This window comes from Vigna unguiculata, chromosome 5, assembly GCF_004118075.2.
Source record: "Vigna unguiculata cultivar IT97K-499-35 chromosome 5, ASM411807v1, whole genome shotgun sequence".
In the NCBI taxonomy this organism is placed as follows: domain Eukaryota; kingdom Viridiplantae; phylum Streptophyta; class Magnoliopsida; order Fabales; family Fabaceae; genus Vigna; species Vigna unguiculata.
The window spans coordinates 40741762-40761375 of NC_040283.1; the positions used below are offsets into that span (position 1 = coordinate 40741762).

Below are 19614 nucleotides of genomic sequence, written 5' to 3' on the forward strand. Positions count from 1 at the left end.
ACAATCTGAGTTGACATACTTCATACTTTAAGTGAGTTTGAAATATAAGAAAATGATAAAATAAAAAAATAGAAAGTCACTTAAAAGATGACAACTAATGATGTAAGAGAAAGTTGTCGAAATTTAGTTGTTATAACTTAATTAATTTTCCAGGAGAATGTTAACTAGTGTCTTAAGGGCACTAGTTAAAGATAATTAATTTGCATTGGTATCTTCAATTTTACATTAAAAGTTGAAATAATTAAATACATTAATTAATATAGTATAAATGCATATAACAAATTTTATAAAGACAAAAATATCCTTTTAAAGTTTTAGACATCGTACTGATATAGAATAATGACTTTGGAATTTTTAAGGTCTCTGCTAAAACATTTTATATAGTTTTTTTTATATAAATTTTTTAGATGTTTAACATTTTTTTTGCTGGTTATTTTGTTAATTTAAATTTCCTTATGTTTAATTATATTTAATTTTTAACAATACTAAAACATAGTTATTTTATTATTTAATTTTTTTTAACTTTTATTTATGAACATTAAATAAAATATGAAACACACATGTACAACAATTATGAGTATTTTGTCTTTTAAATAAAATAAATTTACATTAATAGTGATTAAGTCAGATTTAATTTAATATTACACTTATCTGGTGTCCTTATGACATTGATTAACAAGACCCTTTTCCTTATACACAACAACACAACACTAACATATTAATGGTTATATATTAACTAAGTCTAACAGAATGACAGTTGTTTTAAGAGTAACAGTTAACTATATACTAATAGTTTTTAACCCAATCTAGCTCAAACTCGTAATAGACTTCACTAGGAGATTTTAACTCATTTTGACTACTCTAACTTATTTGTTAAAAGTAACCGCTATTTTAAAATATTTTGTATAAAACCGTCAAATATTTCTCTTTTGTTTTTCCTCTTTTCTATTTCTTTATTATATTTATAATTTTTACTACTAACATTCATATACTTCTTACTACTTTAATTGTTTTCAAAACTTAAAATCTTATTGTTTTAAAAAGTTGTTGTTTTAAAACTACATGTTGATATTTTGATTTCTTTATTATATTTATAATTTTTATCGCTAACATTACTTGCTACTATTCTCATTGTTTTAAAACTTAGATCTAATTTCAACCGATTTCTAAATTTTAGACTTTGAAAATGTATACAAAATGTTATGCTCAGTCCTACTACATATTTTTCAAGTAGTTTTTATTCAGCACATGTTTTAAAACTATTTAATAAATTCGTTATGCATATAAATGAAAGCATAAAATTAATTACAATTAAAGACGAGGTTAACGCGATTCATACATGACGTACATGATACACAGAAGACACATATTTAAACAACACAAATAAAAACTACCTTGAAAAAATCACGTCTATAAAACTTCAATTATTTTATTAAAAAAAAGCATGAATTAGGTAAGTGTTCTCAAAATATTAAAAAGTGATTTGAACAAACAACCAGAAAAAATAAAGTTACAAAAAGTGGACAAGTTCTCCAAGAAAAAAAAATGTGAAACACGGTTTTCCACGTTGAAAAGTTGCAACTACTGCACGAAACGAGATAGAAACACAAGATGCAGGAAGAAGAAAGGGCAAATACGTAAGTTTGGAGAAAGAAACCAAAACAAGGTATATTTGCCGCATAATAATTATAAATAATAAATAGAAATAATAATAATAATAATAATAATAATAATAATAATTCAGTGTGATTGATTACCACCACAAGCATCTCAGAGACTTTCCCTATATATATGCCGTCAAATCTCTCCAAAAATACCAAAAAACAATTTTTTCTCTATCTTTCTGCATTCCACATTTTCCCTAAATTTCCATCTAGATTCTTCCCCTTCCTTCACCCACACTCGTCATGAAGAAGTCCGGCATCCTCGCCGCCTCTGTCGCCGCCGCGTCCGCCACCGCCGCCTCCCTGTCCTCCTCCTCCCATCAGGTTCCTAAAACGTTTCGCCGTTTTCAATGCCCAACATAAGATTAAGTTATTATTATTTTGTGAAAAGAAGCACTTTTCTGCGTTTGGTGTCTGAAGCTGATTTTTTATTTTTCTTTTTCTTGCAGGATGATAGGAGAACCCGCGAGAACGCTTCCTCGCAGAATTCATCTTCTTCTTCGAACGAGAAATTTGCACCCAGATTTGATGGCTTGCGTTTCATTGAAACCCTCGTAACTGCCCACAGATGAGGATATATAGGTTTTCGATTTCTCCTCCAATTGGGCCTCGATTCTTCCTCGTTCGTCATATGTGAGAAAAATTTTAACTTCTTTTTTTTTTCCTCCTTTAGGAGCATTAGAGAGAAAAGTTTTGTAATGTTACGGGAACTATTTTCTGGATTTCCTTTCTGGGAAATTAAAAAGTTAAAGCTTTTAGGTTTTTGTTTATTCCCAATTTTTAACATCAATAATGGGTGACCCCTTGTAAGCCAATCGAAAGTCAAATTGTCAATGACCCGTGTTTGTACCGAACAATATATGTTATTTGTACTATGGGTTTCTCCATTATTATCAGAGAAGAAATACAATTGGTTGTGCATTTTTCCTTTTTCCTTTCTTTTTGTTTAGCTTCATTTCTTTTGATGAAGGAAATCAATAATGGAATATGGGTGGCGAAGGTGGTGTGTGGTTCAATTTGTGGTGTGTGGTTAATTGAATGTGTACAAATTATCGTTTTATCATGTTAAACATATTGAGAACCGTGTGATTTGAAATTTTGTAAATTTTGTGGAGTGTAGTGTTGGGTTTGATGTGATGGGTGCGTGGTGTTATCTCTGGTGTGGTTGTATGGAATATTCTTTGAGAAACAAAAAAATAAACATGTTGCAACTTGTGGAGGAAGAAGACACAACAATTTATGGTATTTTACTATTTGGTCACCCCTGGTGTAGCGCAAGCAGCTAAAATTGTCTGTCAAAATTGGTGACTGTGACACTCATAATGAAAACCAATGCCCAGTTTCTTCTGAATCTCTGATATTTTGTATCATGTTGTCGTAACAAATTATTATGATGAGTATGTGGTTGAATTGAAGGAGCACTCATTGGTGTGAAAGCTTAATACGAAGGTGGCATCTATATAATAAATGTATAATTGGGGTGTTTTGAAATATATAATAATTGTTGGAGGGCATTGTTGCAAGGGCACTTTGTTGATTAATTCCAACGCAACTTTGAAAAGACGAATTCTCCACTATCAAAAAGGAAGGTTTGAATTGTTGAAGAAGAGTATACAGCAGTTGTCACTACCTAGGGCTTAGACCAAGTGCACAACTTGACCTTATCGAATGTAGTGTTTGTGTGTGTTGTGGATTCAGATGATATCTCCACAAACATGGGTACAAAGATGCGTGAAGTTGTCCACAATTGATATTTTCAACTTTCAAGAGGATTTTCCATCTCAACCTACACCTTTAATAATCATTCATTCATTGCAACACATTTTAATTTAAAATCAATAAAATTTATATTAAAATTTATATTTAAATAAAAATATTATTTTTATTTTATTATATGTGGTCCCTCAAATTTTTATATAGTTATAAATAAAATTTTAAATTTCGAACCATTTATTTAAAATCCCCCACTAGAAACATATCTTGGTGATGATGTAATGAATGGGTGGACCAATAATTTGTTAAACCAAAGGTAGCTGTGCCGAATTATCCAGCTTCACCAAAGTTCATGGTACTTTTTATCTTTTAGGTGAAAAATCAATTTCATACATTCCATGAGAAAAAATATAGCATCCAATATAAATATGTGGTTCAAATTAAATTAGGGACCATATTAAATGCTCCAAAATCAATTTATCAAAACCAAACCCATTAATGTTCTGAAAAACAAACAATACTGTCCACTGGAAATTTCCCATTTCGAATAGTTACCACCTTGAAAATGAAAGTTCCTTTAGTTTCATTGCCATTATTTTATTGACATTCTCAATTTTAGTGCAACAAAAAAGCATTTTAATTATATTAATTTTCTCATTTACTTATTTCTCCATATTTTACTAACTAGATACACTAAAATAAGACTAAGATTGAAGAAAATTAACGTTTTCGTTGACTTTTATAGAAAAATAGTTTTTGCAAACAATTAATAAATAATTATGAATAAGAACAATAATAAATAATAATAATAATATAAAATCACTTGCCTAGCTACAATTATACAATTACACGTTTCAGTATTTTGTGCAATATTCTTTTTCTTTCTGAACTATTTTCTTTTTACTGTTCTAGTTTTTTTTTTTAAAGAAAGAAAGGTTATAATGTTTTAATGTTAAAATGTGAAACCTAAGTATTAGAACTTTTTTCATAAAGGCAAAAACCCTATATCAATTAGAAACAGTAAGTGTCCCTTCAGGAACGAATGATTAGTTTAGGAAATTTAGAAATCAATTATCAATATTTATATTTTAATGTCGGCAAGATAATGATTTCAGTGATATATTGATACAATTTGGATGCTTCAACCTATGGACAACATCTCTCAGCCTTAAATTAGGTTTAAACGTACAAGTAAGTTTTAATTTTATTTAGTAAATTTCGTTTACAGTACACAATCTCTGACCGTCAGAACCGAAAAGTTTGAAACTGGAAACCCAATTTAACGGTGATAAGCACAAAGCACTAACCATCAGTACCTTTGTTATTTTTTACAACTATTTCATGTTCTTTGGTCAATCGTTTGTTTATTTATATATTTTCCGAGCTTAGTCTATGATTGAATGATTTGTACCTCCGACTTTTTCGTCCATCCCTATCGAATGGGAGGAAGTTTAATATTGTGTTTTGACATTCAAGTTAATTGAAAGATGATAAACATCAAACCGAGATGGATATTTTACACAACAATGTTTTTAGTGCAAACCCCACTTTTTTCAATTTTCACATTTGGAATCTTGTGTGTGCATCAGCATCTTTTGGATCAATCCACTTCACATCATCATCATCATTACCTTAAAAAGGTTGTCTTAATCTCATACTATTGTATTTGTTAAATCTTCTCTAAATTCCTGGTGCATTATTACTGTTCGTATCATGCTACTACTATTTACCATTGCATAAAATATGTTTGAGTACACTTTTAGGCTGGTCAAACATTTAAAAAGTTGTGTTAAAACTTAAAATAAAAACAGAAATTTCATTGTGTGTTCTAATCTGAGTGGCGTGAGAACCAAACCTATGGACCCCCCCTCTAATAATATAGGCATGCGTTGCTCCTAAGCTGTTCAAAATCAAACCAAAGTATATGCTGATTCTTGTTTCAATACTTTGACTCATTTCTTTACTCACAATTTGAGAAGAACCTCATTCTCTAGTCCTTAACAGAATTGGTATTCAATAATTGACTGTTCTTAGGAATCAGTTGGATTCTGTGCATATTTTACATTACATTTAATTAGTAACTTGTTCCAGGACTTTTAATTCGTTTGGTTCTTATATTTAACTTTTAATCAATTGAATTCTTATTTCTTATAAAAAGATTTAATGTAACGTTTTTAGTTAAACTGACTTTAACTAAGTGTCATACGTCAAAATATAGGTCTGAGACGTATCAAAATCTAGATTTACAACCTATTAAAATTTGAACTATTTTCTACTTTAGAACCAATCTGATTTGACATGGAACACCAGATTTTGAAACGTAGGTGTCAAACCCAGATTTTGATACATCAAATTTCTAAGCAGCATTAATACCAATTTAGTAAAAATTGTCACATTGAATATATTTTACCAACAATAAGAACTCAAGTGAATCTTTTGTAAGAACTAAGAACTCGATCAAACTAAAAAAGAATATATAGGAACCAAAACAAAACAAAAGTTTAAATATTGACACTAAATTACTAATTAAGTCTTTACATTATTATTAATCAATGAAAGAGACCCACATGAAGTACCAAAGAGAATGATTAAGCTCTTTTTCTTTAAAATACAAAGAAAAATAACAGTTGGGGGAAAGATAACACCGTTATGATGCATTCCCCTCCATCCTATCCAACAATAGTCTTAAGGCAATGATAGATTCAAACCATGGACAACTACATTTCTATCTTGTCACCCAAAAAAGGGTACACTTCCATCCAAATGTTTTAAATGGAATCAATTCAAACTGAAATTTAAGACTTGAAACCTTTCTCAGACGTCAATGTGAAGAAGTTAGAAATTCTTGACTACATAACTAAAAGCCATAATTTCCCATTGAGCCTATATGTACAGAGTTGAGAATTTTCTCATTTCCAAAAATTGCAACAGGCTTACTGTGTATATGTTGTCAGAACAATCTTGGTTAGATGTCTCTATCGGATGTTGGTTTGCCTCACTTTTCTTGTTATGGACCTTCCCATGCGAACCCGTCTCTTCGTAAGGGCTTCTAGTAAGATTGTTAAAGCATGCTCTATTGCTTCTGCTTGTTTATCCAATTCAATGGATCTAAACTGTGGAAGAAGTTGCATCTCTGAGAGCAAGCCAGCAGCAGCTGCCGCTGTGCATGTACGATCCCAAGATGGCTGTGGTCTGCACTTGAAAAACAAGGGATGAACATAAGTTACATTAAACACAACATAGTTGTCTGGTCTTAATGTCATTTTCTTACTCACCTAAGTTTATGCATAGCAGAAGCACCAGGATTTAGGGATATACATGGAAGGTCCTCATCCCCCCAAACTAACTTTGCTTTATCCTGTTGGAAACAAAATTTCAAGCAAAGTTACAAACTAGCATAGAAAAATTGTAAATGTTGCTTCAACACAAACTTAATTCATTCCATTGACTTTAAAAACTTGTTTTTTATAATCCAATTGAGTCATCATAAAATACCAAAGCCTATTCTTCTTGATTGTTCCACCTCGTTGTCTACCCATAAAAAAATATATTAACTCTGATGCATTGGCACCTCATTGATGTTTTTATCTTTAAGGTTTCATCTCAGATAAAAATCGGTTAATAGACAGCATCGGTATATTGAATCTATGAGAGAAACTCATCCTTCAGTAAAATTCCATGTTATGACCCATTGCTTTGCAGTTTGCCACATGTACATTCTCATCCTAAGGGGAAAAAGCAAAATAAAACAAAGTATCACATAGCCTATATCTCTGTCCTAATCATATATAAAAAATAAAAGGGCATTTGCTCTAGAGGTGATCTTTTCCTGGCATAAGAAATTCTAATGCCACAATTGCTGTATTTTGCTCAGCAAAAAGGAACAGTATCTGATCATAAAAAGTGGTAGCCTGTGTCAGCAATGTTTTTGATTAAGTTGAAATTTTCTGTTTCCTTCCACCTCATGATTCAACGACTTGAACGAACTTGTACCAGAGGAACATGTTGAATACTTAATTTACTTCTAGAATCAAATTATGAAGATATACAACTTAAGAAAAGGAAGAAAGCCATCCAGAAGTACCTGAAGGCGCCTAAACATTGCTGCTGAATTGCTCCACGTCCCATCAATCAAAATAAAATGATGGATTGTTTCTACTTTCAACTGTTTCACACTCAAAAGAAAATTATTACCTGATTGCACTGAACAGAAAACAGCGAAATCTATATTAAAATGCTACAAGCAACATTGTCATATTTATTTTACATGTGGCATTGATTAGCAGAAAATAAAAAAGATATTCTATTTAGAGTGAAAGGTCACTTGTAATTTATAAGTTGTCATTTTCAGTGCCAATAATCCATTTAAAATGTGTAACTTAACCCACACCCTAGAGATATACTTCAGAGCTTAAAACTTCAAATCATGAATTGGTCAGGCTCTCAAAAAACTTCAATTGTAGGCCATTCTTGCAATGCATTTGGGCTCTACTAATCCAAAGTAGGAGGATATTCAACAAAAATACCTTTTTGTTTCCATTAACATTGGTGAACTTTACCACTATCAAAAATATTAAGATTGCATACACAAAAGAAGGAAAGCAATGGACCAGAATAAAAAAGTGCATATTGCTTTATATTCGAATGCCTAACTCTTCAGTATAGACAAAGTCACTAGCATTATTTGGTAATCAACAAGATATAGCAATCATTATAATGCTTAAAATAAAACCTCTGAAGGTGCAACTTCATCACTTGTAACTGGTTCCTGATCAAACGCATTTTTAACTGACTTTAGAACTGCACTTTTGTTGGGATAAAGGCACCACACCTTACTTTTTCCTGAAATAAGGACAATACACAGCCAAAGCAACTGAGTACAAAATGAGCAGCAGGTTCAAATATTAAAAGACACGGAGCATAACAACAGTATTAACTTAAATCATGAACCAGTATCTAAATTACTGGTACCAGGCAAACCAGTTAAAAATTACTACAATAAGAAGATCCTATTTGAAATAAAGAAATACAACCATTTGTCCCTGACCAAATCTGGTATAGAGTATTATATTTCCTTGATTACTTTTTAAGCAGTGATAGTCAGTGATATTAAACTCTAAGAAAAATATATACAGCAGAAATTGTAGAAACAAACATAGATCCTAGAGTATGAAGCAAGATCTGACTATATCAATAACAACAACTACATTCACTGTCAATTTACATAAACTTAAAGACCTGCCACTTTTAAGGAATTCCACATAATTTCTTCGTGTTCAGCAATGCCAAAAAGGCACAAAGATGCTGCATCAACCCCAAACACCTGCCACAAAATCTTTCCAGTGTTGTTCTGTCTCAAGAAATCCTACATTTGATGGCCAAAATGTGTATGCATCATGAGAAACAGATAAAACCCAAAATGAAGAACTTCCAAGTAATCACAAGTTACACCTAAACCTTGGGATGCATATACAGCCAAAATCTTATTCCCGGGTGTAGCGAGCAGGATGTAACTTCTGAACACATACAGTCCTCCATGGGAAGCCAGCACTACAAAATTTGAAAACCGAAGATTAAAAGCATAAACATGTTCACCATCACCCAGCAAATGCATCTTCCTAAAACTTAAGTCATTTTAAGAAGAATGAATCTCCATTTTAGTGACTAATTGTGTGGCACTATCATGGTAGTTCTTGAAATTGGAAAAATGACATATAGATTCCTTAAGATCATTGTGATTCTGATCTCTGATATGTATAGCTTAGTATCATTTTCACTCCTTCAATTTTATGACTTACTATCGTCAACCATAACCATATCGAGCTAATGACAGGTACTATTATGAAATCAAATTTCAATTTCAGAACTGTTTGATATTTTTCTATATTCCATTTAAGAAAGAACAAACCTTCTGACAAAGGTAACCCCTGCTACCGAGAATGCGACAAGCTATCTGTCTGGCTGAATAAAACTGAAGCTTCTTCTCCGAATCAGCCAAAGCCTGATACGTGGCACGGTGTTTCTTATCTTCTTGTATTCTAAAATTCCCCTAAGCATCCGAAAACCCAATTAATAAAAACCGAAACTTTAGAGCACGTAAACACGATGATGGGTGCCCTTACCTTTAACTTTCCACCATTGCCGCCAAAACTCATGTGGGCATCCAAGTCTTGTTCAAGCCCCTTCAAATCGCCGACAATTTGGGCCACCATGGTGGGGAGTGGGGAGGTGGTGCCCCAACCCTGCCATTCCTGCAAAGACACCACCCCTTCTTCTTGGGCCATATTTGTGTGAGAGAGTGATGAATGACCACGAAGGTTACTGCAATGGCGTCTGAATGGCATAGGGAAAGGAAATGAGACAGAACAATGGCATAGGAAAAGGGGCTTTGTCGGAAGAAGCGTTGACACCAAGTTTTTGTCCATTCCTATGTGTAGGAATTGTTTCATCTGCACTATCCCAAGTAGCCCAAGAGTGTGGCCCATATCAAAGTTTAATGCTTACTATTCTTTCATTCAATAAAATCTCCTTTGTATAAATTAAAACAATAATAAAATCAACATAGTTTTTTTAATATAAATTAAATTATGTAAAAGAAGAAACTAATTTTATTTTGTAATGAAATTTTTTCATAAACATATCCTTTTTGAAAATGAGTGTTTTCTTTTTCTTCTATGTTGTTGTAAACAGTGGTCACAACATTATTATTTAATTTCACATTTAATAAATTTATGTACATGATTATTAGTGAGAAAAAGGGTTAACAAGAAAAGTCATTAAAAATGAAATATTAGAATTTTGGATTAGTTAGCATAAATTTTATTTTACACCTTTTAGTCTGTAAATATTATTTTTTGCATTTTGTTGGAAACATATTAAGTAATAATAACTTGTTTAGGACCAAACCATGTTAAATTTTTTATATACTTCTATTTAAATCTTTGTTATTATTTATGGTGTGTTTTCAGAACGGTTGCCCTGTGTATAATCATTGATTAGTGAATTTCAATTCTGCACTTGTTTTTAGTTTTTCACATTTCAGAAGAACGGTTACTCAATAGTTCCGTTTTTATAGTTGAGTTAATCTTAGTAATTCCTCTCTGCATTGTTTACGTTTTAGAATTTCTGATTTTAATATGCGATTAACACTTCTAGTTATGTTTTCCATTGCTCTCTCATGATTCTACTCACGTTCCATTTCAATTCGACGATGTTCACATTAAAATTCAATTTCATCCTTGTTCTCAGCACTGTTACGCTGATTTCTCAACTTATTACTTCAAATATTATAAAAGAAATATAATTCTTTTATGGGAAACAAAATTTTGATCATAATTCTCTTTTCTCAGCTACCATTCCCATAGCAAACTCAAATATTAAAATAAATGTACGTCTATATAATAATATATAAGATAATTATTTATATTTTAAAATATCAATTTTATTCTTTATAATATAATTATTTATTAAATTTTTTAAAATTAATATTTATTTTTACCTATTTTTTATAAAACTGTTTATCATTTTTTTATTTATTAACAATTAATTTTTTATTTATTTTACTTTATTTTTAATAAATATAAATTTATTTTATATATTAATTTAATAATATTAAATTATTATTACTTATTAATAAATTATCATTTATATTTAAAATATATATACACAAACGCCACTATACACTAATATTACTACAGAAGTTACCAGAATTAACATAAAATAATAAAGTAAGTTATCACTTCAATATGTTGTAGATAATAATAAATAATAAATATACTGAAAACGTTAAAGTACTTATGCTAAATAATGCAAAAGTAGAGTAAAGTTTTTATGCCGTATAATACAAGTAAAATAAATCTTTTTCTTAATTTAATATTGACCTTAACTTCTTTTTTGTTTTTTTGGTTAAAGCCTGGTTTACGCTAAGATAAAGAAAGTAACGAGTGAAGAAATAAAAGGAATACGAGAAAACAAAGAAAAATTAATAAACATGGAAAACCTTTGATGTAAATATAAATGGATTCGTGGGAAAAAATTGTATAATTAATTCTATTCGAAGACATAATTATTATATCATAATATTTTATAAATATTTATGATTTTATTAAAAACTTAATTAATTATTTAACTTTATTTTATATAATTTATATTATTGATGTTTACTTTTTATTAAGAGAATAACATAAATAATTAAAATAGTAATATTAAAAAACATATTAATTATAAATAAATATATTTCTCTTCACTTCAATTTTTTTTTCTTTCCTTTAATTTAAATAATTTTATGCTTCACTTTTTTTCCACTAACTAAACTTTTAACCCCCCAATAGAACCACTTTACTAATTTAAACTATTCCAAAATTTAGTAATTAAGCAAAACAATATTATAATATTCTATACCATCCCTCTAAGCTAATTCATTATTGAGGATCCTAATCTATATAATCTCATGTTCCGATGCAAATAAATAATCATAACAGAAAAAATATATAATTACAAATTAGGGTAAGCTAATATATTTGAAAAGGAAAAGATTTACAAACAGACAAAGGACTTAAATAAACAATCACTCACAAATAATTCTACTAAATATTCACGATATCTACACCAACTATAACTACTACCCTTGGAGGATTTCATGTATTGAATTAAACTCAAATTATATATTTGCTATGAGGCTCTGGATAGATGTTGGCTTATGATATTAGGACTCTACCTAGTCCTCTTACATGACATGATAAGTTCATTATAACACGACAAAAGGGTTTTCTTTCAAATCAATTTTCGGTCATAGAAATCTCCATCGACTCTCACTACCTGAATGTATTCCTCCATGTGAATAAAGTCTAGATAATCTCCTATCGAGTTTCTATTCAATACACCTTACACAAGAGCGAAATACTTTCTCCCTTGAAAACCATTTCACTTCCATCACTTCACATCTTACACATTGTATACCTCATCATATTTACATTTAAAGCATTTCCCATCTCAATCATTTCACACATTAAATTTCTTTCAATAATTAACCAACATTTGAAATCATTATAAAACATTTTCAATCAATCCATCTTTCTTAAAATCAAATAAACATTTCATTTATAAAACCCCCTTTTCTCAAAACCAATGAAACATCTTATTAGCAACCCCTTTCTCGCTAAGCAACAAAAAGGCTCGCCAAACCAATGGGTATTGGAATAAAATGTTTAAAAATTCAGTGAGGGCACACTCTTATTTCTCTAACTTTTCACAAAAATATTCTCGCTCAACGAGTGATCCTCTCCTACCTCACTAACTTTGTGAATCTTGCTTCTTGCTCAGTGAGTGTAACATTTGCCTAACGAGTCTCCATAATTCATATTTATATGAGATATGTGAAGTTGATTCAATTGGCACAACAAATACTTTTCTTTCCTTTAACAAGTTAAACCAAATTATACAAGTTCAAAATATGCCAATTGAAATCAATTGTGCCAAATTTACATATTTTTGAAACAAAGTCCTCATCAAATCCCAAATATATGTATCAATTTTAACAAAAACATTAATTCAACCATTTCAACAATTCACACTATCAAACATGCAAAATTGCATCATACATCAAATTCAACTACACTCAATTAGGAAATTCAACAACAATATCATTCAATAATACCATCAATTTTAAATATCTAACTTCTCTTACCTGATTATGAGCAAGCACAAACCACTTTTCTGCCTTTAGGTACCCCTGATCACAAATAAGACAACATATGCATAAGGAAAGCTCAGATAAATGATCTGATCATACCCTAACAATCCTAATTGAATAGAGATTCATCTAGAGCTTTTAAATAATACATTTAACCACATACGCCCACTATACACACATTTAAAAAGGCTAATACACTTTAAAGAGAGAGAAAAATAAACTTATTACGTTTGAAAAACGAATTAGATACAAAATTTGACCTTGCCAACCGAAAAAGTTTGAGATAAACTACGTGGTTCTTATAAAATGAAACTTAATTAATAAAATTTTTTTATTTATAATTTAAATTTTAATAATAAAATATTTCAATATCATCTTTTTAGATTACTATTGCTCTTAGTTTTTTTTTGACTTAAAAGAACTTTCTTATTTATTTTATTACAAAATTTTTCTATTTTCTCAATGATATAATTTGAAGTTATTAAGATTATCATATTTTGTTTCAAGGATATGTTTTTACTATATTATAAAAACAGTTGATTGTTAATAAATCACGATATTGTAGTTTTAATTTTTTAAAAGTGTTAATATGTACAAATATAATAATAACATTATATATATATATATATATATATATATATATATATATATATATATATATATATATATATATATATATATATATTGCATAGCATATCGTAATGTTGACATGCTGCAATTCTATTAAAGTCCATAATTTTTCTTTTTACAGTGATGTTAATTTGATTGTTCTGAATTCACGTGATATCAGAGCGAGAAATGGATAATTGAAGAATGGATAACATAAAAATGCTCTGATACCATAAAAATGCTCTTATTGAGTAATTCACTTTCTTTATATAACAATTAGAGTTGATTAAAAATAAAGGTGTGTAGTATTTCAATTAAAGAAAGAAAAAGAAGAATATGAATATAATAATCATATCACCGGATTAAAATTTTCTATGTTTATGATTAAGTTAACACTAACATAATTTTAGCCTTTATGAACAATATCTTTGATTCTATTACAAATTTGAATAATTGATTTTATAACTAATAATTGTTATAAATTTTATTTTAGAGGTTATTTAATTGGAGAGAAAGAATATAAAAAATATTAATTTTTCATGTGATGATGTAATAAAATATATTTTTTATGTATTTAAAAAAAATTTAAATAAAACTCTAAACTTAATTTCACATGAAAATAATTTTTAATACATAAATTAAAGTTAAAATCACTTTTAAATTAAAAAAAAATACGATCAAATTTTTAGCATTAACCACTTAACATATCAAGTTTTTAATTATTTAATCTTGTTTTAATTATTATTCAAATATTTTATTTTAATTATGTATTTTATTACAATGTAAAAACATATATTTAATATTTATTTAATTGTATTCTTTTTTGTGTATTGTTTTAGTATTTTTTTAATTATTTATACTTTATAATATAGAAATATTTATTAACAATATTCAATCATTTATTTAAATTATTCATATTGTTGTAACAGAAAAACTTATACAAATACGTATTAATAGTGCAAATATTAAAAAATAATAATAAATTACATACACTTAAATAATAATAATAATAAAATATGTATGTTGAATATAATTATTATGTTTTCAAAATAATTAATTATATGTATATTTTCCTTACAAATACATTTTCAATCACGTCGAAAATTAAACTAAGATTTTGTCTTTTCGTATTTTTACATTTTTCAATATATTAATTTTCACACTTTCTTCTTTTAACCCGTGTAAGCAATATTTGAATGATCTAATAACACTCTTAAAAGACACTAAATTATTAACTGAGAGTATATGTAGTTTGACATTTCCCCGCATATTGTAATTACCAATTTCTTAAAACACAGATAAGGACAAGAATTAACTAAACAAATAAGCGAAAGCGAGTGTTGATTTGATCACACACAAAAAAGAAAAAGAAATATATAACTTTTAGTTGAACGATCAATTATTAAATTAAAAATCATCGAATAGTTATGCTAAAAAGATATATAGTAATTCTATGAACATAAATATGGTATATTTGATTATGATTTAGTAAAAGTTAATGAAAAAGTAAATGTAATATATAATTTAATATCTTTAACGTTTTTTGAAAGATAGAAAAAATAAATAGGCAGTAAAGAAGTTTAGTATCCGGTGGGCAAGCCGCGGAGAGAGGAGCCCGATCCGTTGGCCAAATTTTACTTTATTTTTTATTTTTTTAACTTTCAATAAAAAAATATTTATTTGGCAGTAATGGTAGAAGCTTGATGGAAGCTACTCTGTTGAACTTTCTCTTCCTCTGACTTCTCTGCCTATAAAACAAATCACCACTCTTTTCCTTTCTCTGTATTCATTCCTTCTTGCACTCATTCACATCTCACAATTCCTTCTTTCACCCCTTCAATACTCAACACCTTCTCTTCCTTTATTCTCTTATCTGTAAGTATTCACACACCCTTTTCTATCACTCTTCTTGCAATTGCCTCCTATGCTTTACTTGTTTCCTTAGCCTCTTGCTTTCATCTGGGTTTTCAAATCTGCAACAAAAAATCTCTCTTTTCCGAAAGTACCGGGAAAAAATTTGTTTTTTACTCGACCCTCTGCTTTGGAGTTCTTCATAGTTTCCAACAATGGTTTTTTTATTTGGGTGGCATCGTCGGAATGAACTTTCTCTGCAGAGGTTTATGTTCAAAGCTGAAACCTAGTATTCAGTTTTCCGCCCTTAGTCAAAAATAATGTAATCTGGAATCTTCTTCTTTTTGCCTTAAAGGTTACTGTCAATTTTCATCTGTTTAATTGATATTGATAAATTTCAACTCAGCAATTTTGGTTTTCACCTCGGTCGCATGGAGATTGAGTTAGGATTACAGCGTAGATTTAATCGCCATTATTGATAGTATAAGTTGTTTTCCTGCCTTTTTTTTTTATACTGGGAAACACTGAGATTTGTCATATTTTTCTGCTTGGAGGGTTTGTTGCTTCTTAATTAGAAGAACCTTTTCTATATAGAAACGCCTCCTTAATTTAACGCTTGGGGCGTTATTATGACTATTCATTGACTTTGCTACTGCTATTTACATTGAATAAGGCGAGTTCTTTGGAAAGCATACGTTTTGTACCTTTTCTTCTGAATGTACTTTTGGAAGGGGTAGTGGGTGCATTACATTGAATAAATAATTCTGATAGAGTTTTGTATTTGTAGCTTTCTTATTTAGATTAGATTTATGATTATTTCTATAAGCATGTAGGTGGGTAGTGAGTCTGAAACAATCCTCTTTTTGTTTTTGATGTTTTTTTCTTCTTGTTCTCGCAATTAATGTTAATTAGTGACTGCAATCCCTTAAGTAGTTTAGTGTTTACACGGAATATTAGTTCTTTTTTCTTTAAAAGGGACATCACAATTACGGGGTTATTTCTAACACTAATTGCTCATAAGAAAATTAAACATTTTTGTCTGGTAGCTCTCTCCATAGCTGACAAATTTGGTGATTGAACAAATTGAATCACATGATACTTGTGTTGAAACAACTGAAAAATTTGGTAGGTGAGCTGATGTTAACCTACTCGCTTTCCTACTCGCTTTCCTACCAAAACTTGGTGTTCTATCTTAATCACTTTGGGAAAATTTCCAGAGAGGTTCTAGAGAATTCAAGACGCCAAATCAAAATCTGAATTGATTGTTCACTGGCCTTGTACAAAGCTTTCAAGTAAAGAATGAATGACTTGTTCTGGATGCATTTTTGTTTTCATTTAAAACTCCTAATTTCTAGCAGTTTTTTCCATATTAATTTGTGTACCTATTTCTAGACCTTTTAGCATTGATGGATTGTGGATTACCTATTGGCAGACACTTACTGTTCTTGCACTTTTTTCTTCAGATTCAGGCGCACTGCACAGAACATTAGCACAAGACAAAGGAGACATGGCCTTAAACCAGTATTTTGAGGACGTTGTGCCCCAGTTGGATTCCTTTGAAGATAAATCATCTCTGAAGACATGGAAATGTGGTGGTGATGATGATATTGCAGATTCAGATAAAAAAGCCTCCAGTGGCTTTGAGTGCAACATCTGTCTGGACTGTGTGCAAGATCCAGTGGTTACTCTCTGTGGTCATCTCTATTGCTGGCCCTGCATTTACAAATGGCTTAACTTCCAAAGTGGCTCCTCCGAAAATGAAGAGAAGCAACAATGTCCAGTGTGCAAATCAGAAATCTCAGAGTCATCACTTGTTCCACTATATGGCCGTGACCAAAGCACACTACCTTCCAAAGGAAAAGGTCACCAAGTAGGGATTGTGATACCAAGAAGACCCCTTGGTCCTTCATGGCTGACCAACTCATCAAGATCACGGGATTCTGAAACTTTTTCCCGACATGTTTATCATCACCGCCATTATCCCAATCATCCTCAACAGTTCAACTCAATTCCTGGCAGTTACCCTTCACCAATGTTCAACGCTGGTGGTTCACTAGCCAATGCATTTGATCCAACATACGGAATCTTTGGAGAGATGATATATGCAAGGGTCTTTGGAAACCAGTTGACTAACATCTACACATACCCAAATTCATATGATCCTTCAGGGAACAGTAATCCAAGGGTCCGAAGGCACTTAATGCAAGTTGATAGGTCACTCAATAGAATCACATTTTTCCTCCTTTGTTGCCTAGTTTTGTGTCTTCTCTTATTCTGATTGCTATTCCATATTTTTTTTCTGCTACACATCCCTGTATAGAATACAAGCACTATGCGGATTCTGCTAGAAGCATCATATATTTTAGAGTTGTTTGATGTTTAGATGTTTGTAACAGGCCCGTTTTGGTACATAGCTTAATTGTGGACTTAATGAATAAATGTTTATCGTATTAGCATTTGTGTTCAATGTTTTCTATAGTGGTAGAAAAAGAACAAGGTTAAACTATTGTCATATTATAAGCCCCGAAATATGTGTGGTAAACAATTTGATGGGTAGATCATACGTTATTTTTATAATCCCTGAAATAGATGTTTGCGTAAGTTTGCATTTGTGCTCAATTTGGACTTTCAGTTTTTTGTAAGCTAAACTATCTTACATTTCCGGATTCTTTATGCATTCATTGTTCAGAGGTTCTGTGTATATAGCAGAAGATGTAAGTTATATAATTTGGCTTGCATGCTTTTCTAGGATTCCGTGTAGCGTGTAGGGTGGCTTTGCTTCTGAATGAAGGCAGGAATTGGATAATTTTCATTCAAATTTCTATGAAAAATGGAATAAAAGTAATACCTAAACTTGGTTTTGTAGTCATGGCTTTTTTTCAAAGGAGTTAATATTTTTTTTTTTTTTTGAAAAAGGAACTCTAGGTAATGTTTATGTTGGCTTTGGATAATCTATTTAATTATGTTTTATTTACAAATGAGAGATAAAAAGGGGTAAGGGAATTGGGGGATGGAAATCGATGAAGTAAAGTTGGGGGCAAGCAAACTCTTGTTTTCGGCCTTCAAAATGGGGTTATATTATATCAGTGTTAACATAAATCATGTTTTAGGTCCATTTAATTGTGATTTTAGGTTAGTTTTGTGTATTATATAATATATTTTTTGTAACTATTTTTATACAACAAATAATACACAATCTTGTTTTTCACATATTTCTTTATTTTTTACATGATATTAAGAGTTTCAAATGATTTGGGATTGGGAAGGAATTATTGTAATAATTTTTCTTTCCTAAACCTTAAGTCTCTTTTGCAAGTTTTACTATGTTTTACCAAATTTCGTTAGTTTTCTGCAGATTTCATTTCATCAGATCGTGATTTCGTTTTCTGTCTTAAGGTATTTTTTTTAGGTTTCGCACCATCTTCATTATGTCATTTGAAGGTATTTGCAATTATTTAATTTTGGATTTGTATTATGTTTTTTATGTTGCTTTCACTGTGTGATTTGCATTTCTATTTTGTTTTCGATTTGTTATGACAACTCGTAAATCTGATTATCTTCCGTCATGTTAGTGTGTAATTGGATGGTAGACATTATTCCTATTAGAGTTATATTATGAAAAACTTTCTTCGTGGAAAGTCCATGCGAGGTTATGTTTCAGTTTCAGGTGTTAAGACAAAATCAATTAAGACCATAGCCGATAATTATGCTACCACTTTAGAGATATGAGAAGTTGACAACTCTAAAATTATCACTAGGTTCAATAATTATGTCACACACTCGATGATACCCAATTGACAAAATATGATACTGCAAATGAGGTATGAGATCATTTATCTCAATTGTATACATAGTCTAATTTTGCCAAACAATATAAATTTGAGATAAATATTCGTGCATTGAAACAATATGACATGAACATTCAAGACTTTTATTTTTTATGACAACCCTATGATGGTGTCACAATGGTATCAATACCAGATAATAGAATTGAACCACTATTAACTGTTATAATTGACTTGGATGAGTTAGGTGATAACGAACAAAAGAAGGCAAATGATGTGAGATATGATTAGTGACACCTAA

General features: G+C 30.0%; 3 protein-coding genes across 4 annotated transcripts; 2 read left to right on the forward strand and 1 right to left on the reverse strand.

Annotated features, from left to right (window-relative positions):
• Window positions 1–1777: 1777 nt before the first annotated feature.
• Window positions 1778–2598, forward strand: LOC114183916. Of its 2 annotated transcripts, none has more exons than XR_003604525.1 (2): window positions 1778–2033; window positions 2114–2229. XR_003604525.1 is itself a non-coding variant. In XM_028071097.1 (2 exons), exons 1-2 carry the CDS (start codon window positions 1908–1910, stop codon window positions 2234–2236), a joined length of 204 nt encoding a protein of 67 aa, XP_027926898.1. In that variant the 5' UTR covers window positions 1801–1907; the 3' UTR covers window positions 2237–2598. The 2 variants fall into 2 exon arrangements, 1 of the variants encoding a protein (XP_027926898.1); XM_028071097.1 differs by having other exon boundaries at window positions 1801–1988; window positions 2114–2598.
• Window positions 2599–5962: 3364 nt separating this feature from the next.
• Window positions 5963–9834, reverse strand: LOC114186287. The gene is made up of 8 exons (XM_028074345.1): window positions 9500–9834; window positions 9286–9426; window positions 8835–8927; window positions 8616–8742; window positions 8110–8219; window positions 7462–7542; window positions 6653–6735; window positions 5963–6569 (listed from the first exon to the last, which is right to left on the reverse strand). The coding sequence occupies exons 1-8, from the start codon at window positions 9824–9826 to the stop codon at window positions 6353–6355; spliced, it is 1179 nt and encodes a 392-aa protein (XP_027930146.1). The 5' UTR covers window positions 9827–9834; the 3' UTR covers window positions 5963–6352.
• A 5630-nt stretch (window positions 9835–15464) lies between these two features.
• Window positions 15465–17995, forward strand: LOC114185679 (E3 ubiquitin-protein ligase RMA1H1-like). The gene is made up of 2 exons (XM_028073547.1): window positions 15465–15552; window positions 16992–17995. Exon 2 carries the CDS (start codon window positions 17036–17038, stop codon window positions 17804–17806), a length of 771 nt encoding a protein of 256 aa, XP_027929348.1. The 5' UTR covers window positions 15465–15552; window positions 16992–17035; the 3' UTR covers window positions 17807–17995.
• Window positions 17996–19614: the final 1619 nt, after the last annotated feature.